This window comes from Sapajus apella, unplaced genomic scaffold (assembly GCF_009761245.1).
Source record: "Sapajus apella isolate SASKATOON/1434 unplaced genomic scaffold, GSC_monkey_1.0 scaffold48, whole genome shotgun sequence".
In the NCBI taxonomy this organism is placed as follows: Eukaryota; Metazoa; Chordata; class Mammalia; order Primates; family Cebidae; genus Sapajus; species Sapajus apella.
The window spans coordinates 334,221-356,649 of NW_022436988.1; the positions used below are offsets into that span (position 1 = coordinate 334,221).

The 22,429-nt window shown below is 51.3% G+C and overlaps 1 protein-coding gene across 5 annotated transcripts in view; it reads right to left on the reverse strand.

The window, feature by feature from the left end:
• TBCD (tubulin folding cofactor D) overlaps positions 1–22,429 on the reverse strand; it is a 186,415-nt gene that overhangs the window by 118,228 nt on the left and 45,758 nt on the right. For 4 of the 5 annotated variants that reach the window (XR_004257686.1, XM_032241194.1, XM_032241191.1 and 1 more), the window contains 4 exons: positions 21,142–21,284; positions 19,503–19,563; positions 17,775–17,849; positions 12,389–12,483 (listed from right to left, as the gene is read on the reverse strand). Coding sequence is in view for 4 of the 5 variants with exons in the window: in XM_032241194.1 (XP_032097085.1) it covers positions 12,389–12,483; positions 17,775–17,849; positions 19,503–19,563; positions 21,142–21,284 (374 nt within the window). In the remaining variant the exon portion in view is untranslated. The remainder of the gene's footprint in view (positions 1–12,388; positions 12,484–17,774; positions 17,850–19,502; positions 19,564–21,141; positions 21,285–22,429) is intronic. The other variant, XM_032241193.1, reaches the window with a different exon arrangement.

The window sequence follows — 22,429 nt, forward strand, 5'->3', positions numbered from 1 at the left end:
TGTAATCCCTGCACATTGAGAGGCCAAAGAGGGTGGACTGCTTGAGGTCAGGAGTTTGGGACCAACCTGGGCAACATGGCAAAACCCCATCTCAACTACAAATAAAAAATTAGCCACGTGTAGGGGCACATGCCTGCAATCCCAGCTACTGGGGAGGCTACGGCCGGGGGGTAGCTTGAGCCCAGGAGGTAGAGGTTGCAGTGAGCCATGATCACAGCACTGCACTCCAGCCTGGGTGACAGAGCGAGACTCTTTCTCAAAAAATAAAAATAAAAAGTAAAAATGAAAACAGTACTGTTGCAGAACCTTAAATTATTCTGGTTAAAAGCATGGCCCTGGCCAGGCACGGTGGCACACACCTGTAATACCGGCACTTTGTGAGGCTGAGGTGAGAGCACTGCTTGAGTCACGGAGTTCAAGAACAGACTGGGCAACATAGGGACCCCATCCCTACAAAAAACACACAGATTAGCTGAGCAACGTGGTGTTTGCCTGTAGTCCCAGCAACTTGAGAGGCTGAGGCAGGAGGACTGCTTGAGCCCAGGAGGTCAAGACTGCAAGGAGCTGAGATCATACAACTTCACTCCAGCCTGGGCGGCAGAGCGAGAACCATCTCAAAAAAAAAAAGCTTGACTCACCAAAAGATAAACTAAACAGCTATCTTATTAACAGCTAAATTTCAATAAAATGCTATTTTATGTTGTTTTGGCCAACTCTGCACTAATAATTTTTTAAAACCCAGTCTAGAAAACCTTTTAAATCATCAGCATCTTCAGTTTAAGTGAGCTTTGTTACACCACTGTCAGGCACCCATCATAAAGCCGTTTTTCAGTTTGTTTGGGAAAGAGGCAAGTGGGATTTATGCAGATTCACTTGTAAATGCTGGATTGGGGACTTTTGTGCAAGTTTTCTCAAATAAAGGCTAGCAGAAACCATTTTAGATGTAAAAGAAAACAATTAGCTTCTTACGACCATACAAAACGTAAAAGTTGAAGTTTACGTTCATGTTATTTTCTTTTGTAGCAGATAAATGATGGAGAGATCAATAAAAATTCTTAGGCACAGAAATACATTACGTTAGGGTAAAATGCTGGGAAAGAAGTATATGGAAATATGGGCTCAAGAAGAAAAAGAGTAAAATTTCTGTGAGAGAAAAACTTGCCTATGAATTGTTTTTTAGACAGGGTCTCGCTCTGTGGCCCAGGCTGGGTGCAGTGGCACATGCACAGCTCACTGCAGCCTCGACCTTCCTGGGCTCAAGTGATCCTCCAGCCTCAGCCTCCCAAAGTACTAGGGTTACAAGTGTGACACACGGCGCCCAGTCCTGTGAAATTTTTAATGGAGAATGGTAGATTATTCTACCTAGATGTCCTGGATTTATTTAGATGAGGGATGCAATCGTTTTATTTTAAAATGACAATACTCAGTATGGCAAATGGTTATTTGCAACGCGTTAGATTTATATAAAACTTCTAAGAAGGGTTCCAAAGGGGTATCTGAGGCCACTGCCTCCAGCTGTCCCTAAAGCAGCAGCAACGGCACCAGCAAGCCCCCAGCCCTGCCGGCCCCCCGCCTCTAACCGCCACTACACCAACCCAAGGGGCACATAGTCAGATCAGAACCATAAACACAGGCACAGTGCTGACTAGCACGCAGGACTTCTGTTTATATACACCAATATGTTCTGGCGAAGAACAAAAATACTACACCTCCAGCTTTCCAGAAACTAAACAGCCATGTGGGGAGCAGTGACGAGCCATCACATGCCGCGGTCCACAATGAGACCCAAAGCCTCACATGCTGCAGACAAGGAGCTCTCATGTCACACCCCCAAGAACACAGCCCTTGGTGTCAAGGGCCCAAAATCCTGAGAACACCATTTGATCGCTCAACAAAAAGCACCAGGAATCATCTTAAACGACAAACAGGAAGCAGCGGGGGTAGCTGAGCGCCTCCTGCCACAGTGCAGCGTGGGGAGCTATGCCTGGCACAATGGCTGCGGCACAGGCTACGCGTGCCTGATGCACGGAGACCCGCACCCCCCAACACAATCTCTCCAAAGGCCATTTGCAATCACTCATCCGTTGCAACCGGGATAAGCCCTTTGTGTCTATCTTTAAACGGAAAACAGGCTCCTAGAACTTTCAAGCAAAAAAAAAAAAAAAAAAAAAGACCTATTTTTTAACTATACTACTTTTCTGTATTTATGCATGAAGCAACTTAAGAGCTAAACACTTCTAATTTTTGCATACAAAAAGTTGAACATAGAATTACCACATGACCCAGTAATTTCACTTCTGGGTATATACCCAAAGGAACTAAAAAAAAAAAAAAAAAGGGGGGGGGTCTCAGGCAGGTACCTGTATCCATGTCCATAGCAGCATTATTCACAATACCCAGAGGGTGGAAACAACCCAAGCATCCACTGATGAACGAATTAATCAAGAAAATATGGCCAGGTGCAGTGGTGCACACCTGATATCACAGCTCTCAGGAGACTGAGGCACGAGGGTCACTAGAGCCCAGGAGTTCAAAGCTGTAGTGCACTACATCTGGGCCTGTGAATAGCCATTGCGCTTCAGCCTGGACAACATAGTGAGACCCCATCTTTAAAAAAATAAATAAAGATATGGTATGTCCATACAATGAAACATTATTCAGCCTTTAAAAGAAAGAAAATTCTAGGCAGGGCACAGTGGCTCACACCTGTAATCCCAGCACTTTGGGAGGCCAAGGCAGGGGAATCACAAGGTCAGGAGTTCAAGACCAGCCTGGCCAATATCGTGAAACGTTGTCTCTACTAAAAATACAAAAATTAGCCAGGCGTGGTGGTGGGAGGCTGAGGCAGGAGAATGACTTGAACCTGGGAGGTGGAGGTTGCCGTGAGCCGAGATCATGCCACTGCACTCCAGCCTGGGGGCGACAGAGCGAGACTTCATCTCAAAATAAAAAAATTAAAAAAAAAAAAAAGAAAACTCTGATACATGTTACAACATGGATTAACCTTGAAAACATGATGCTAAATAAAATAAGCCAGACACAAAAGGCCAAATATTGTACATTTCCACTTACACAAGAACTCTAAAACACGCAGTCCTGTTTCAAGCAGAAAGCAGAGTTACCAAGAGTTGAATGGGAGAAGAATCAGGGGTGAGTTACTTCTTAATCTGGGGTGATGAGAGGTTTTGGAACCAGGCAATGGTGATGGTTAAACAAAAGTATGACTGTGATTAATGCCACTGGATTCACATGTTTAACAACAATTAAAATAGCAAATTTTTGTTAAATATATTTTACCACAGCTTTCTAAGTAATAACGTCCTAAAAACCTTGGAATTACGAATATTTAAATGGGTAAATTATATGGTAGGCAAATTACATATCAATAAAGCTGGGAAAGAAATAAAGGATCCTTGAATTCACATGTGAGAGAAGACACTGACGACACCCTTTCTAAACGGTGTTAACAGGCCCACCGCCGTCTGTCCCCACCAGCGTTCACGTTCGGACAAAGTGCCACATTCCGTAGGGAGGGAGGGAGAGCGGGGTGGAGTAAAACACGAAGCACACACTTCACTCGAGGAAAAACCACTTTAATACCAAAAACCGAACAATCGGTCCATGTACAAAGTCAAAGATGCCTCATGCTTTTTGTTTTCCTGAAAACCTGAAAGCTTAAAAGTATACCGAGATTTAAAAAGCAGACGAAAACGTGGGGAACTGGACACCAGGGCTGTGTCAGTACGTGCTCGGAGCCGCCCTCTCCCAGGCCCCCTGCTCACCTGGGAACTGAGGTACACAGGCCAGCAGGGGACAGCAGGGTCAGGCCAGGCCACGGCCAGGGCTGGACGGATGGCAGGGCACCCCACAGGAGCCTGAGCCAGCCTTGGCACTAGGCCCCACGGCTCCATCCGGGAGGGAACGCCCTGTCTCCAGACCTCAGCTGGAGCTGCTCTCCTGGATCACCTTCACCTCTGTGCTCCAGAGCCTGTGAGGAAACTCTGGTCCTCCACCCCTTCCTCCTCTCAGACTCGGACCCTCCTCCTATAAAGCACCCGTTCTGAAGGAGCCCCCCACCATCAGCTTCCTCCCTCCATGTCAGCTGCGTCCGCTCCTCTTCTCCACCTCCCCATGCCAGTGAGCCTGGGAGCCCAGTTCCAGCTTCATCCACTCACCTGCCTTATCTCGCTCCCTCCTGTGCGAACTCTCGCCCAATCCATGACCGTGTCGACCATTTCTGTGTGGAAGGCTCTAAAATGTCACTCACTGTCCTCCTTACTATCTCACCCTGTTTCACTTAATAGAACAGCAAATTCATTGAGTTCAGAGTCCTTCCTTTTCTCCTCCTTCATAGCTATGGTCTCAATTCGAACCATGTAACGCTGTGGTGGCTCCCAAACAGCCACGCTGTTCCATTCCTTCCCACTGTGCTACAGCATCTTCTCCCATTTCCGATTTTGTGTTGCGTAATTTCCAAACCCCCACTGTGTTCCTGAAGCCCCTCCGGGTTCGGGTCCCAGGAATTTTTCTGTGCCTGCTCTTCTGCTCTTCGGCCGTCACAGCTCGTGGCAGCCTCCGTTCCTCTTTCTAAGACGCTGCGGCCAGGTGTCCATCCTGCTTGGCTCCTTCAGGGTGGCAGCTCTCAGTGTCAATGTCAGCCCCAAGGTCTTCCCCAAGTCTTATTCAAGGCACTTGCTGGCCCACCACTGTGGAGCTCACTGCCATCTCTGCTTTCTGAACGGCTTTATCTGTTCTTGGAAACTGCCCCTTCTTTGATTTATTCCCTTGTTTAACACCTGCATCTCCCTCCAAGCCTTGTCCTTCACCGCCACAGCCACGCTGTGTTCTGATCTCCATTGCCAAGAGCGGCGGGCGCCAATCGCATTTGTTATAGGAAGGCCTTGCAGCATTTTCGTTATCCACAGAGAAAAAAAAGTTTCTTTCAGAAGCCAGAAAAGACAGTCCACAGGTGGGAATTAATCTACTGAATGACACTGTTAACAAGACCCCAGCGCAGACGCAGCAACATCTTCACAAGATGCTGCTTGTACATCTTCGATGAGTGGTGAGAGCATGTGCTCCAATGCCACTTCATACATTCTTCAACATTTATAAAATTTATATAAATTTATACAATTTGGTTCATTAAAAATTTTTCAAAATTTATAAAATTTATAAAAATGTATTAAAAATTTTTTGAAAATCTCACTTTAAATAAGAGTTAGGCAGCCTGTATTTCCAACATATAGGGCTTACCACCTGGTGCAGGTTCACAGGGACCCAGCCTTCTAGCAGTAAAATAAACATGCTCTCCATCCTTCAGAAAACAGAAGGAAGGTTAAGATGGTCTTCTCTGCAGCTGTGGGACACTAGACAATTATACTTTGTAGGACATGGGGGTGACAGATTGCACCTGCTGAGGGAAGGGATGGGCCTCCTTGAGCAAGGGCAGCGAAAGACCCCAGCCTGAGGACTGCAAGGGGAGCAGGCATGAAAAAAAGCTTTGTAAATGCTAATTTAACAGAGGCCTGCTTCAGCCACACAGTGTGTATAAACAGACCTATGCCACCAACACAGCCCTCAAATCTGTTATTTGAGAAACACATACGCAAAAGTTTCTTCCATTTTATGCTTTAAAGCAAAGGTTAAATGCTGGGAAGCAAGTGTGGGCCACTGTGCTCAGCCTTAGACAAAGACTTTAAATTAACTGCCTTAAATATGCTCACAGATCTCAAGAAAACAGTGGACAAATTTGGAAGACCAAGGTGGGCGGATCACGAGATCAGGAGTTCAAGACCAGCCTGATGAACGTAGTGAAACCCCATCTCTACTAAAAAAAATAACAAAAAAATTAGCCAGGCATGGTTGTGGGCGCATGTAATCCCTGCTGAGGCAGGAGAATTGCTTGAACCCAGGAGGCAGAAGTTGCAGTGAGCCAAGGTCGTGCCAGCCTGGGCAACAAAGTGACACTCCATATCAAAAAAAAAAAAAAAGAAAAGAAAACTGTGGACAAAGCACTAAAGGAGACCAAGAGAACAACAGCTAAGCTAACATGGAATGTTGATAAGGAAACAGAAATAAAAAGAGGCTGAGCACAGAGGCTCATGCCTATAATCCCAGCACTTTGGGAGGCCAAGGCAGGAAGATCACTTGAGTCCAAGAATTTGAAAGCAGCCTGGACAATAAGGTGAGATCCTGTTTCTACAAATTTTATTTTTATTAGTCAGGTGTAGCGGAGCAGGCCTGTAGTCTCAGCTACTCAAGAGGCTGAGGCGGGAACTGCTTGGGACAGGGAGGTTGAGGATGTGGTAAGCCATGATCCTACCACTGCGCTCCAGCCAAGGCGACAGAGCAAGACCCTGTCTCAAAAAGAAATCATTACAAGAGAAACTAAAGAAAAGTTCTGGAACTGAGGACTCGAGCTAAAATGAGTGCAGAACCTAAGAAACTCACAGGGCACCGTCAAACGTACCAACACGTGTATTAACATGACAGGAGTCCCACAGGGAGAGGAAAGAAAGGGGCAGCAAAAATACCTGAAGAAATAATGACTGAAAATTTCCCAAGTTTGATAAAAGACATGAATCCACACATCCAAGAAGCTCAGAAAAACACCAAATGCTAGTTATTACGCAAGTCAGTATGTGCAATTCTCCATCCGATAAGGATAGCAAGGCAAATAGGATTCACACAAAATGTCCAGAGAGATCAGAACACTTGACATTTTTCAAAAAGCAATATACTAATAAAAACCACAAAATGCATAATTAGGAGCACATGTATACATTTTACCAAAATCGTACCGTTGGCTTGGTGTAGTAGGTCACGCCGGTAACCCAGCACTTTGGGATGCTGAGACAGGCAGATCACTTGAGGTCAGGAGTTTAAGACCAGCCTGGCCAACATGGTGAAACCTTGTCTCCACTAAGAACACAAAACTCAGCCAGGCATGGTGGTGCAAGCCTGTAATCCCAGCTACTTGGGAGGCTGAGGCATGAGAATCGCTTGAACCCGGGAGAGGAGTTGCAGTGAGCTGAGATGGCGCCACTGCACTCCAGCCTGAGGGACAGAGCAAGACTGTAAACAAAATAAAAAGTCCAATTAAACCAAATACATCCCACCTGTGCTTGCTGTACGCAACAGAGGAAATCGTATGGCTCACAAACGTTACTGAGCTTACTCATGCTCAGCAGTACCCACCTCCTCCTGCCACAGCAGCAGAGGGGTTCAAAGAGGAGACACAGAAAAGATGAAAGGACCTACGCCAGAGCCCCTCCAGGGAAGTCCTGGAATTTGGATCACCTAAAATAAAGACCAGGCAGCCCTTTAACAATGGTCCTCAAACAGAGGTGATGGCACAGAAAAGAACCTGGCCACTGTCCACAGACCGCTTGAGTGCAGCGGTGCGACCATGACTCACGGCAGCCTCAGCCTCCTGGGCTCAGGCAATTCTCCCACCTGAGCCTCCTGAGTAGCTGGGACAACAGGCATACTCCACTGCACCAGACTACTTTTTTTTTAAAAAATTTTTGCAGAAACAGGATCTCACTTTGTTGCCCTGACTGCTTTCAAATTCTTTTAAAAACGAGCTGAGTGTGATGCTGTGCAGAGTCAGAGACCAAGAAATAGGCTTACAAGCACAACCAATGGGGACTGCGTGTGTGTGTGTGTGCGCGCGCGCGCGCGCACTGTATGTGTACAGAGGAAGCAGCAGCATTCCCTAAAAAGTAACCCGGAGAAAATGTGACGCTTCTTTCCTGAGCGCCCCTGTCCAATGCGCAGAGTCCCGTATTCAGAGGACTAAGGACAAAAAGACCCAGGGTGCCTTCAAGGCAAACAGCACATCACTGCCTGCTCACCTGACTTCCCAGTTCTGCTTCTTCCTCCGTTAGCACCACCAACAAAGCCCTACATTTCCTCCAAGTCAGACAGAAGTTTTCGTCATCACACATGCTCATCTATGTTGTCTTTCTGGAACATTCATTTGCCAAGCATTTGTTTTCGCTTTTTATTTATTTTTTATTTTTTATTTTTTGAGACACGGTCTCGCTCTGTCACCCAGGCTGGAGTTCAGTGGTGCGATCTTGGCTCACTGCAATCTCCGCCTCCCAGGTTCAAGCGATTCTTCCGCCTCCGCCTCCCGAGTAGCTGGGACAGGCATGCACCACCACACCCAGCTAATTTTCTGTTTTTAGTAGAGACAGGTGTTCACCATGTTAGCCAGGCTGGTCTCGAACTCCTGGCCTCAGGTGATCTCCCCACCTCAGCCTCCCCAAGTGCTGGGATTACAGGTGTGAGCCACCATGCCAAGCCTGTTTTTGCTTTTCAAACTAAACTGACAGAGAATCACAGTAACTCTCCTGTGTGACAGGAGGTGCAGGGACTGGTCAGCCATGCAACATGGAGGGGGCCGAAGGGCTGAGCCTGAACTATGACTCCAAAAAGACCTCCTGGCTCCCACAGCTGCAGTGTTTGTGTGCCTGTTTGTTTAGAGATGGGGTCTCACTACATTGTCTAGGCTGGTCTCAAACTCCTGGGCTCAAGTGATCCTTCTGCTGTCTTGGCCTCCCAAGAGACTAGGACTACAGGCACCACCACTGTACCTGGCTCGCAGCGATAGCTTCAAACAAATGAGACGGCTCTCAGAGGAAGAGTGTGAGGTCTAAACCAAAAACAGAAAGTATGTTGCAAACACTCAACAAATGTCAGCCCTGTCACCTCCCAAGTCAGCTCCAAAACAGGATCTCTTTCACTCTGCCTAAAATAACCCTTGCCATGCCCCGAGACAGCACAGCTGCTCCATGTCCCACCAGGTACAGAATGGAGGCTGCAAACAGGGTTCAGCTCACACGGAGAGCCCCACGAGGCAGGAGGGTTGAGCTCACATGGAGGGCACCCCAGGGAGGAGGGTTCAGCTCACACGGAGGGCACCACCAGGGAGGAGGGCTGAGCTCACATGAAGGGCACCACCAGGTAGGCAGGTTCAGCTCACACGGAGAGCACCACCAGGGAGGAGGGTTCAGCTTACATGGAGGAGCCACCAGGGAGGAGGGTTCAGCTTACATGGAGGACCCACTAGGGAGGAGGGTTCAGCTCACATGGAGGCCCCACCAGGGAGGAGGGTTCAGCTCACATAGAGGGCACCCCAGGCAGGAGTGGGGGGGGCCTGCCGACCATGCGAAGGTCATGGGCCAGCGTATCCACACCATGTATCAGTTTCTGAACAACAGCTTGACCCTTTCGTTTATGACAGCAAGCATCCTCTCTCTCCAGCTGCCTGGGGTCAGTGGATGCTGCCATAAGACACAACAGAAAACACACACACAGCGAGCCAGGAGTCTCTCATCTCCTTCAAGTCAACCTGGAGCTGGCACCCCACAGCCATCCTGGCCACACATTCTCACATGCCCACACACACATCCAGCATAACAAATGCACATTACCAGTCACTTACTTGGGCTGGAACAAAAGGTTAAAGGAAACCACAGGAGTACAACTTCATTACTTTGGGTGAGGCAGTGATTTCTTAGCTATGACACCAGAAACACAAAAATAAAAGACTGATGAGCTGGACTTAATTAAAATCTAAAACCTGGGTCAAATGTCACCATCAAAGAAACTGAAAACACACCAGGCACAGCCTGTAATCCCACCACTTTGGGAGGCTGAGACAGGAGGATCACTTGAGGCCAGGAGTTCAAGACCAGCCTGGGCAACACACTAAGACCCCACCTCTACAAAAAATAATTTTAATTAGCCAGGAACGAGTACCAGGCACAGTGGCTCACGCCTGTAATCCTAGCACTTTGGGAGGCTGAGGCAGATGGCACTTGAGCTCAGGAGTTCAAGACCAGCCTGGACAACATGCGAAAACCCCATCTCTACAAAAAATACAAAAACTAGCTGGGCACGTTGGCACACACCTGTAGCCCCAGCTGCTCGGGGGCTGAGGTAGGCAGACCACTTGAGTCCGAGAGGTGGAGGCTGCAGTGAGCCGAGATCATGCCACTGCACTCCAGTCTGGGCGATGAGTGAGATCCTGTCTCAAAAAAAGGGAAAAAATTAGCCAGGCGTGGTGGTGAGCCCCTGTAGTCCCAGCTACTTGGGAAGCTAAGGTGGGAATATGGCTTCAGCCCAGGAGTTCGAGGTGGCAGTAAGCTGTGATGCTGCCACTGCATGCTAGCCTGGGCAACAAGCAAGACTCTGTCAATCAATCAATCAATAGAAAGTGAAAAGGCCATCATAGAATGCCATAAAACATTGGCAAATCATATATCCAATAAGAGACCTATATCCAGAATACATGAAAAACTCTTACTTACAACAACAATAAAAAAGTCAATTTTTTAAATGAGTAAAAGAACTTGAATAGACATTTCTCCAAAGAAGATATACAAATAGGCAGCAAATACAGAAAATGCTCAGTGTTACTAGCCATCAGAGAAAAGCAAACCAAAAGCATCATACGGTGGCACTTCACACTCACTAGGGTGGTTTTGGCTTTTTTGGTTTTGTTTTTTTTTTTTTTTTAAAGAAGCAGGGTTCCAACACTTCAGGAGGCCAAAACAGGTGGATATCACTTAAGCTGAGTTCAAGACCAGCCTGCGCAATGTGGTGAAGCCTTGTCTCTAACAAAACTACAAAACATTACCAGGGCGTGGTGGTGAGCATCAGTGGCCCCAGCTGCTCAGGAGGCTGAGGTGGGAGGTCGCCTGGGCCTGGGACATGGAGACTACAGTGAGCAGGGATTGTATCCCTGCACTCCAGCCAGGGCAACAAAGTTAAACCCCATCAAAAAAAATTTTTTAAGTTAAAAACAAATGTTGGTGAGGATGCAGAGCAATAGAACCCTCAAATGCTGCAGGTAGGACTGTAAAATGGTGCAATCATTTTGGAAAAAGTTTGGCAGTTTATTAAAAAGTTAAACATGGAGTTACCATATGACGTGGCATTTCTACTTCTAGGTCTATACCCAAAGGAAATGAAAACAACATCCACTCAAAAACGTGCACACGAGTGTTCACGGCAGCATTATTACAACGGTGAAAGGTGGAACAACCCAGGTGTCCATCAGCTGATGAAGAGGATAAGGCGAGGCGTGCAGCGCATTCACAAATTTACACACAGGACGAGGCTCTGCCACAGGAAGGAAGGAGGCACTCCACCAGCTACGACACGGAGGAACTAAAACCATTACATGCAGGGGAAGAATTCAGACACCAGAGATCACACGCTGCAGGTTCCACTTTTATGAAATGTCTACAAAAGACAAATTCACAGAGACGCTGGAGACATGGTTGCCAGCGCGGGGTGCTGGGGAGAGTGGAAAGTGACAGCTCTTAAACACAGGATTTATTTCGGAGGCAATGAAAATGTTCAGAAATTAAATTATGACGATGGTTGCACTCCTCTGTAAATACATAGAAACCACTTAACCGTAGACGTAAATGAACAAATTTTATAGCATGTAAATTAGATCGCAAAAAAGAGGTTTAAAAATTTAAAAACTCTAAAAAAAAATAAGCAGAAACATTAAAAAAAGAACTACAGGCTCTAAAAGCTCTCCCCACACATCACAATGCCAAGTGCAAAGCTGTCACTTCAGATGCCACCACAGCTCTGCCCTGGGAAGGCACAAGGCCGCGCAGCATCTCAGGTGTCTATTCTGGACAGACGTCTGGATAGGCCCAGACCCTCCCGGGGTGCGAGGTGTCTGTGGTGGGGCCCTCTCAGGATGGGCCCCCTCTCTCCTGTACAGACATCCATTCCTTCCTGCCCCCAGAGGGCACCACCAACCACACCCAGGGACCCTCCCACCAAACACAGACAGGGTTGCGTGAGGCCCCAGCACAACAGCTGGTCTGGGCAGTGCCTCTGCGCCTGCCGTGCCATGCCCTCTGTCCCCACCACACTGCGGGCCACCACAGAGCTCCCCAGCCCTCCACCCCAGTTCCCACCCTGACTCCACGCTGGCCTGAGCCTCATCTCCAGGGAGTACTGCATCACTCCGGGTCACCCACGATGCTGCCGGGGTACCTGGTTCTACAACTCAAGCAGGTGCCACTGCATGTGTCCTTAAGGGGCAACAATGCCCCTCAAGAATGAAAACCGGTTCTGGGGAATAAGAAAATCAGATGTTACCATGATTCCTGGCCCTCCAAAACCGAGCACACAGGGTAACCTGTGGCATTAGAATTTCACACCAGAAAAACGAAGCAACCACGCAATGATGAAGGCCAGTGTGAGAAAAAGGTGGACAGACCCCGTTCTCAAGCTCTTCTGTGCATTCTCGAGGCAGGGCTACACTGCGGAGGTGGATTCAGACGAGAAGCCACGGCCTGCCACGGACAGCGTTAGCGATGCAACTGACCGTGCCTCAGCTACTCACCATCCGCGAGTCGAGACGGCAGCAACAGGCCTCTCCTGCCCAGCTCCGCCAGCGCCAGACATCCCCCGTGCCAGGCCTTGTCGGTCTCCTGGAAACTAAGAGCAACAAAGACCATGAGACCAGAGCTCCCGTGTCAGCTTTTGACTCAAAGCCCACGGTGTAGCAAGGATCACAGGCTGGCAAGTCCACGTCCTGCACCTGTGAGGCACACTAAAACCTGTTAGTAAGTTTCTCCAGTATCAAGGCTGGGCGTGGTGGCTCACGCCTGTTACCAGCTACTCGGGAGGCTGAGGCAGGAGAATCGCCTGAACTTGGGAGGCAGAGGTTGCAGTGAGCCGAGATCACGCCACTGCACTGCAGCCTGGGCAATGACTCTGTCTCTTAAAAAAAAAATAAATAAATGATCAGTTGGCTGAAGAAACAACACACTGCAGCTGAGCACGAAGACAGCAGCTGTGCTCCCCCGCCTCTCCAGCTCTCCCGAGGGTGAGGAAAAGTCATGGTCAGTCCCCAAAGACCGTCCCGTCGTGCCTTCCCAGGTGGGGTTCCCACCACAGCAGTGTAGCTCCAAGTACGGGCAACACCTGTGCTCCCAGGAAAAGAAGTAAGACACTTCAGAGAAGTATGGCACTGAAAACAGCACGTGAAGTGTATGTCAGTAGAAGCTGGAGCAGGGAGACCTCCTTTAAATGACAACCCACTGTAAACAGGCATCAAATTCAAAATCAGTAACTAAAATAATGAATTGGCATTTCAAGTATTTGAAATATGAACTTCACAGTATTTGAAATATGAACTTTTAACAAACTAATGCAATGCCAATCGATCAAGCCATAAGTCATTTTATTTATTTACTTTTTTTTTGAGACAGAGTTTTGCTCTTGTTGCCCAGGCTGGAGTGCAGTGGCACGATTTCAGCTCACCGCAACCTCTGCCTCCCAGGTTTAAGCAATTCTCCTGCCTCAGCCTCCCGAGTAGCCAGGATTACAGGCATGTACCACCACACCCAGATAATTTTGTATTTTCAGTAGCGACAGGGTTTCTCCATGTTGGTCACGCTGGTCTCAAACTTCCGATGTCAGGTGATCTGCCCGCCTCGGCTTCCCAAAGTGCTCGGATTACAGGCGTGAGCCACCAAGCCCGGCCACATTTTATATTTAATAATTTTGCTGGGGTAGTTCAGAAGCTCTACTGAGGCTATGGCAAAAAGCCAGCAAGTGACAGGGCTTTCGCTCAATCTAATTACATTGATTTGACAGTAAAGAAATGTTTAGGAAAACCAACTAAACTGTCTGACCAGCTGGCAATCAACATACACAGGAATACTTAGAAAAACCGGCGAGTGTCTGTCACCAGGCGGCTGCCCCACCTCCTGCGTGCCCAGCTGAAGGAGAGGGGCTGAGATGGACACCAGCTGCCCCTGGGAGTTCATCGTCACCGAGTGACTGGATCACAACTACACTCTGTGAGTTTCATATGTTTCATTGAGTGTCTGCCCAGAGGCTCAGTAAACCCATGCATATTTTCACATCGGCACTTGTGTCCTCTAGGGTTTTAACTGGAGAAAGATGCTTCATACTTTTCACAAAGAGTAACATCTGAATGAACCTGATAAAGTATCATTGTTACTGTGACTTAAATATACTAAAACAAATGCCTGTCCGGCCAACGTCTACTTCTAATCAGATGTGTGTCCACAGTGGCACAGTGGCGAGGGCGGCATGGTTCAGGGCATGCCGTCCGCCCGTGAGGCTGGCCCAAGGCACCCAGCACCACCACGGCACGTGTCGAACCCGAGAGGGGACCCTATCCTTGGATGCCAGGGGTGCGGGGGGAAGCCAAGCAGCCGGGGGCACGTTCCTGCACTCAGATCCAAGCCTGAGGCACTCCTGGTCTCAGGGGAGTGGAGAGAACAGAAAACCGTGGAAGCCATGAGTGGGCAGGGTGGGCAAGCTGGAGAGAGAGAGAAGGCGGGCAAAGAGTGTCACAGGGACATGGGTCTCAGATCATCAAGTGCAAGGGGAAAAGCACGAAACTAATGTAAAATGACCTCAAAGATGTGTTTGGTAGAACAGTGTGACAAATAGTCGCTATCTCTTGTAAAACGAAATAAACAATTTTAGCCAGGCACAGGGTTCATGCCTGTAGTCCCAGCACTTTGGGAGACCGAAGTAAGAGGAACATTTGAGGCCAGGAGTTCAAGACCAGTCTGGGCAACATAGCAAGACCCCATCTCTACAAAAATAAAAAATAATTAGCCAGGCATGGTTGCGCACACCTGGAGTCTTAGCCACACAGAGGCTGATGCAGGAAGATCACTTGAGCCCAGGAGGTAGAGGCCGCAGTGAGCCATGATGGTCCCTGAGCACAGAGCAAGACCCCATCTCTAAAAACGAAACAAGACAAGAAAACCTTTGTATCCATCTGGTCACACTTGAATCAGTCCCCAGAGGGATGAGGAACAGGTGCCTCCAGTCACCTGGGGGGGGCAGGGCAGGCTCCAGGGTCTGTGGAGGCTCTCTGTCTTCTTCCCTTCAATTTGAATTTTGAATAAAAATAACACCTAGTCAAATACCTCAATGAAAGTTTAAAGCTGGAACAGAAAGGAACGCATGTGGTGAGTCTCCTGCTGACACAGGCACAGCGTAATGCCACGCCTCCCAGACGCCCCACACCGAGTGTCCAGAAGATGCTCTAGGCAAATCAAGTCAGCAGGACCCACGGCCGGGCTCAGGCACAGGTTCAGTTGGTTTGCTCACAGGAGAACCCAATGGGGTGGGCAAAGACACAGACACACTCCTCTCCCAGGCACCCTGCTTCTGCCACAGCCGGGGTCTGGTGCTACTCCCTGGGTCCTGGGTAATGCTGTAGGGCTGGTGATGGGACTGGGGAGAAGCCCCAGGTTCTACATGAGCTGTGCACACTTAGGGGACGGCCACACCAGCCACACAGGTCCTGGACCCCTGGGGATGGGTACAGCTCCATTCACTGCACAACCTAGCCCAGGAATGGAGCAGGGAGTTAAGTTAACCCTCCTGGGTGCTGGGTGTTCTTACAGTTAATGTAATTAATGCCCTTTTTCCAGGCTGTTTCAGAAGAGGCCGGCAGCTCACCACATGTCCCAGGGAAGGACAAGACTAGAGCAGCCACCATACAGGGCCGCAGATGGCCCCACACCCAGCAAGTCCTGCTTCCCGGTTCTTCAGACATCCTGCTCCGAGGCTGCGCCTTTTCATGCCATGGTCGACAACCACACACTGAGCACCCGGGGGAAGGGAAGACAGGTGCAGTCCAGAGCTGAATTCCATGAGGACACAGGGCCACAGCCCTACAGCTACTGTGGGATAAGGACACTGAGAAGTCAAGAGTAAAAAGGCCATCCCATCCCAGAACCTAGCTACGAAAACGGAATGCGCACAATAAAATAACAAAACTCAAGGTAAAGAAGCACTTGAAGATTAAACCAGGCAGGACAAATGAAACTAGACCAAGACTGTGAGCTGGAGAAAGGAACACACAGTTGGAAGAGGCTGCACATGTGGGAGGAAGGATGGGCGGTGAGTTGAAGGAGACACTCCAGGCCTAAGGAACACGCAGCCTGGCGGCCAGAAGAGAGGCCAAGTCCAGACAGACGCAGGCAGGCCCAGAGCCCACCCCTTCAGAGCCCACCACACTGCCATGAAGGCCGCAGGTGAGGACATATACCCACCAAGCCCACCAGAACAGAGCTCCAAGGGCACGCCTGAAACAAGGCAGGAGGTCGCACACAGAGAAGCCAAGCACTTACCACCCCCCAACCCCCGCCTCCCATCAAGTGGTCCCTGTTGAAACAGCTGCACAGCTTGGTTCCGCCATGAATGCTGCCACTGGAAGAATGTTTCTCACACAGGCGCACTGCTCTGAAAGAGATGACCCATATCTGACACTGTTTCCTGTGCTCCTGAAATGGTTACTGAGCAGGCTGGAGGCTAAATGCACAAGAAATCTGCTGCAGAAGGAAAACAGGACTTTGTGGGCTGCTGCGGAGCTGTCCCTGTGACTGACAGGCAGCAAGCCAGGGCCTCCGAAGCGCTGACACCACAGCTCTCTCCCCGGTGCCTGGGCTAATGAGGGACAATCGCACACCTGGGGTCCTGAGCACGTAGACGCCTTTCTCAACCCTCTGCTTCTCAAACTGGGGGAGACATTCACACAAGCAGAAGGAAGACTCCCTGGGAGGTCACGTGTGAGCACACCAGGCCAGAAACCCCAGGCCCTGCTGCCTGCATACCCCAGTCCACACCCCTACCACACACAAGCCACACAGCCCCAAAGCCCAGAACTCCCGGAAAGGCTGACAAGACAGACACAGCACAGCACTTGTGGCTGTCGAAACTCAACTTTTTTTGAGACCGGGTCTCACTCTGCTGTAGCACCATCATGGCCTACTGAAGCCTCTAACTCCTGGCCTCAAGTGATCCTCCCGCCTCAGCCTCCCGAGCAGCTGGGGCCACATCCAGCTAAGCCTCAAGTGATCCTCCCGCCTCAGCCTCCCAAGTAGCTGGGGCCACTTCCAGCTAATTTTTTAACTTTTTGGAGATAGAGCCTCACTTTGTTACCCAGCTGGTCTCGAATTCACAGGCTCAAACAGTCCTCCCACTGTGGCCTCCCAAAGGAAACGCAATTTCAAACTCAGGCCTCAGTCACACCAGCCTCACTTTAAGGTCTGGGGGACACGGGTGGCTAACATGCAGGTGAGGGGCAGGCCAGGACATACACCCACAGAAAGCTCTCAGAGCAGCTCCATCCCATTCAACAGAGCATCTCCTTTCAGAATAAACTCCTACATAGGTACACATTTAAATTGAGGTCTCGCCAGGCGTGGTGGCTCAAGCCTGTAATCCCAGCACTTTGGGAGGCCGAGGCGGGTGGATCACGAGGTCAAGAGATCGAGACCATCCTGGTCAACATGGTGAAACCCCGTCTCTACTAAAAATACAAAAAATTAGCTGGGCATGGTGGCGCGTGCCTGTAATCCCAGCTACTCGGGAGGTTGAGGCAGGAGAATTGCCTGAACCCAGGAGGCGGAGGTTGCGGTGAGCCGAGATCACGCCTTTGCACTCCAGCCTGGGTAACATGAGTGAAACTCCGTCTCAAAAAAAAATAATAATAAATAAAAATAAATTGATGTCTCTTTACGCTTAAGCTTTTTAAATAGAATGGAGTTGATAAAAGCATACCAGAAGTTAACAAGAGTTCTCATGTTTAACTTCAAAATGGTGGAAAAAAGAGCTTTTGGAGTTCTGACAAACAGCTCAACGAAAAGAAAACGTGAAAGGATATAAGGAAAGCCAGGGCTTCCCAACTCAGAGTCAGGCCCACACGCCTCCCTGCTCTTCTCACATACCTGAAGCAGTCCAGCACAGACCCGACCACGTCATCTGCCAGCGCTCGGGGAAGCCTGCCAGCCATCCTACCGATGCTGAAAGAGAAACACAGCAATCCGTTAGGGGAACCAGCCTGTCGCCGAGGGCATGCGTGACATGTGTGAATGCCTGAGCAACCATCCTTTCCTCCAGAGACCAGCAGAGAAGGGGCCAACTCCAGGCAAGCCTGCACCCTGCTCGGGGCCCCCTAGGGATAAAGGAATGTGCACCCTGCTCAGAGCCCTGGTGGTAAAACATGCTGGAGCGTAAAGGAAGGAGCCTGCTCCCTGCTTGGAGCCCCTGTGGTAAAACACGCTGCAAGGTAAAGGAGCCTGCACACATCTGAAGCCAGGTAGATACAAAGGGGACAAGTGAGCACACATGGCACAGGGCAGCTCACCGTGTACAACTGTAACACAGACACTGCCGGCCACCAGTGGCAGCTGAGGGCACCGACGCATCAGGTGAATACTGAGGGTTTAACCTGACCCTCCCTACTGGAGCCGGGCTTCCTGTCTGCCACCCCAAATGCTGACTGTCCAGGGTCCCATCAGGCCAAGTGACATGGGCTCATGGCCCCACATGGAGGCCGCCTGTGGCCAGCTTACAGGGTCCAAGTCCCTGGAGACGGCCCCATGGGGAAGGTCCCAGCCGGAGGCCTCCAGGAAGGAACCTAGAAAGGCCTGCCCAGCCTCTCACTGCGTGGGCCCATCACACCCAACCAGACAACGTTCTGGGCTGAGAAGCCATCCCCCGTGGAGAGCAACACAAAGGCCTGCTCGAACCCCTGAAGCCCTGTGGATCTCCTCCCAGAGTCATGGTGTAGACAGACCCAGCACAGATGCATGAGAGAGCAAGGGCAAAAAACAGCCTTCCCGTCCCCCAGAACCTGCCGGCCCCTGCACCTGCCTCATCTCCTCCACAGCAGGGCCCCCCGCCCCGACACCTCAGCACCTGCCGGCCCCTGCACCTGCCTCATCTCCTCCACAGCAGGGCCCCCCGTCCCGACACCTCAGCACCTGCCGGCTCCTGCACCTGCCTCGTCCCCTCCACAGCAGGGGCCCCCCGACACCTCAGCAACTGCCGGTCCCTGCACCTGCCTCATCTCCTCCACAGCAGGGGCCCCCCTGACACCTCAGCATCACGTGTATTTATTGCTGTCCCTGCACAGCCCCGTGCCCACGAAGCCACCAGCTCCTCCAGGCCACGGCTCCACCAGTTGTGCTCAAGGCCTGGCCCCACTGGATCTGCCCCCACGACCTCCTCGGAGGCCCGGGCTGCACATCAGCTCCCGCAGGTATGACAAGTGGTAGTGAAGGGTGAATGAGGGGCTGGTACCTGCTCACCCCACAAAAAATGTCCCTTCCCTGAGCACCATCACTGTAGGAGCCGTGACCCCATCAGTGGGGGCACAGGGATGAGGATGTGAGAAAAATGGGAACATTTACAGGATAAACAGGCAAACCCAGCCTGCTTGTGACCTGGCAGGGCCAGCCAGGGCAGGAGGATGGAGGAGCCTGGGGCTCCGCCTCAGGAATCATCTTCACACCAACGCATAAAGTGACACGCGTCAGTTAGAGGAAGCCACGCTGCGCTCCAAAGCGCTTGGGAATCTGTATCTGTTGAATCGCACGTGAAGTTCTCCTGATTCAAAAGGCTCAGCACAGTGGCCGAGAGGCCGGCCCACTCTGCAGGGTGGCGACACCTACCCCTTGGCTGCAGACCACCGCACGACAGTGTCCTTGTCCTTCAGCCCGGCCAGCAGCTGCTCTGTGGGAAGAAGAAGGCGATGCATGGTGGTCTGCACAAAGCTCCTAGTCTTCCCGCTGTAAGGAGACCCAGCCCATACACTACTCAGTGCACACACTGGAGGGAATTACATTCAGAGTAATATTTACAGGAAAAGAACATTTCCTTCTCTGTGTTTTCAGATAATCACATAAATCCATGTTCCTAAGTTATCTGTTCCTATGAAGCAGCTCTACCCCATCAGAGCAGGCGACGGGAGCAGCTGCCTGCCCCCAGGTGAAGGCCAACATCAAGGGCCCCACCCAGGCCAGGGGAAGGGCCCACAGCTCACGTGGGACCAAGGAGGGCTGGGAAAAGCTTCCTAGAGAAAACCCCTGGCCAGCGGCTGCATGAAGACGTGCTCTCTCGGGGACCAGGCCTTGGTGACAGGCTGAACCTTAAGAAGAACCACACAGAAGCCTGGAGGATGCAAGGAGGGGGTCGGGTCACATGGTGAGGACCCTGCAAGCCTCAGCAGGGTGGAAACCTGGGCCCAAGGGCACCAAGCAGCCCCGGGAAGACCTGACTGAGAAGCTCGCTGAATGACTACAGGTGAGGGTGGAGGGACAGTCTGGAGCCAGCACGGCAGCTGGAATGAGGGCAGAGGGGATTGCCTGCAGGGGATGGGGGACAGAGCGAGCCTGGGGCAGGCAGCAGACGTGGGGAAGCGGCAGACCCAGGGACCCACCTGGGACGCGGAGCCGCCCAGCACAGATACAGGCACCCACCACGCAACCTGGGAGGGCTCTGAGAAGCAAAGGTCAAGGGAAGAGCCAGAGCGCATGCTGGCTCAGGGCTGGCAACAGCGCCGCGGGCGCCCTGAGGGTCACGGTTGAGGTGGGGTGTGGACAACTCCACACCTGCCCTGGAGGGAGCTGAGGGGATGTGAGCAGAGCGCGGCACAGTACAGGCGGCAAGGCCCTGCCAGCCCATCAGGAGGCTGGGAGACACTGGGAGGATGGGGGCCTCAGGGGAGGGGACATGAGGAAGCCCAGCCTGGGGCCGGGGAAGACCTCATCCAACCCATGCAAGAGGGCGGGGCGGTGTGGGGACAGAAGCCAGTCCCAGGATGGCCGCCTCAAAGGGCTCACTTTGTTTCCCAGGCTGGCCTCTGTGCAGCAGAGGCCCCACAGGAGGGGACAGGGCAGGGGATGGAAACCCCTGCAAAGTGCAACGTGGTTTAAGGGAGTTCGAAATGGCTCCTGAGTTTAGGAGCTAAGCAGGGTTTAGGGGCAAACGAGCCAAAGACCTGAGCCCCAGGGACCCCACCTCAATTTCCTGGGAGAACTGTTTCCCGCAGACAGGCCCAGCCCCTGACAGCAAGCAGGTCAGGAAGGTGGGGAGGTGGCGGGAAAAGGGGCTTCTATGGCACACAGGAAGAGACTGTCCACAGGCAGAAACAGGTAGGGTTCCAGAGCCAGAGGACGGGCAGCAGCCGTGCACTGGGCGAGGGGGACGGGGAAGGAGGAAGTGCAGTCCTGGAGCAGGTGGCGGGGGGCGGGGGAACGACACAGCCCGACAATGCCCAAGACCCGAGGCCACGGCTTAGGCCGCACACACCTATCACGCTCTCCACACCCTCTGGGACGTCGTCATCTTCATTGTCATCTGAGGTCAGGAGGGGCGGCTTCTGCTTCTGCTCACTCTGACCCTGAGTGAGGAGCTGCAGATTTGCAGCCAAAGATCGGCAGCCACGCTGATACCTGTGCAGATGAAAGCATCCTCAGATCAGCTCTGCAGCCCAAAACCTAACACACACTGTACCCTGATGACTGAAATCAATAATTCAGTGTCACTCTGAATCTCAAAGGATGCCTGTGAAAATTCCACGCGCTTTACATTTACAGAGGCTGGATAAGAAGGAAAAACCCTAAGGCACCACCATCAGCACGAACCGCCAGGAAGAGCCTGGTGTGAGCCACGAAACAGGCCCCGATTCCAGAATATCCTCACCTGGTGTCCAGTTTTGATGATGGAAAATCGGGAGAGAAAGCACAATGATAAGTACACAGACCACAGGACCAGCACCTTCCCTGGGGGTGCGCTCAGCCTTCAGGACGTGCTCTGCCTCCTGACAGCCCCTTCCTGAATGGCCACTACAGCCACCACCCAGGCCACACGTAGCCCTTCATCACCAGGTCCTGCATCTCACCCACCACCAGTTCCTACATATCCTGCCTCCTGAACGCCCCTCAAAAGGCACCAATGTGTAGCCCTCTTCACACCCACTTGGGGCCTCTGCATCATCATCCCCCAGACACGCCATGAAGGGGCCACGGCACAGGCCCTGGGACCTGGATCACAGTCAGGCCTGCTCTACACCTACTTGCTGCATTGCTCTGCATGGCTCCTGAGCCGCTCCATGCCTCCACTTCCCCCTCGGTAAAATGGGAACACAGTGCTACGCAGAGTCCCCTCCATAAAATGGGAACACAGTGCTACGCACAGTCCCCTCCGTAAAATGGGAATGCAGTGCTACGCACAGTCCCCTCCGTAAAATGGGAACACAGTGCTACGCACAGTCCCCTCCGTAAAATGGGAATGCAGTCTTAAGCAGAGAGCTGCTGTGAGGAGCAGTGAGAGGACGTGCTCTAAACATGCAGCCCAGCTCTGCACTGAGCAAGGCCCCTGTGACACAGCCACTCCTGCCAAGGGTGAGTGCAGGGCAGGCAGCCTGGCTGTGGACCCTGCTTACTGGGCCTCATGCAGAAAAGGCATCCGGTGAGAGTTTGGGGCAGACTCCCAGAGGATAAACAACCTGGGCTTCGGAGGCAGAACCAGAACTCACACCCTGGTGCTGACGCCATCAGCCTGCCTTGAATGACCCAGCCTAGGTCCCTGGGACTCA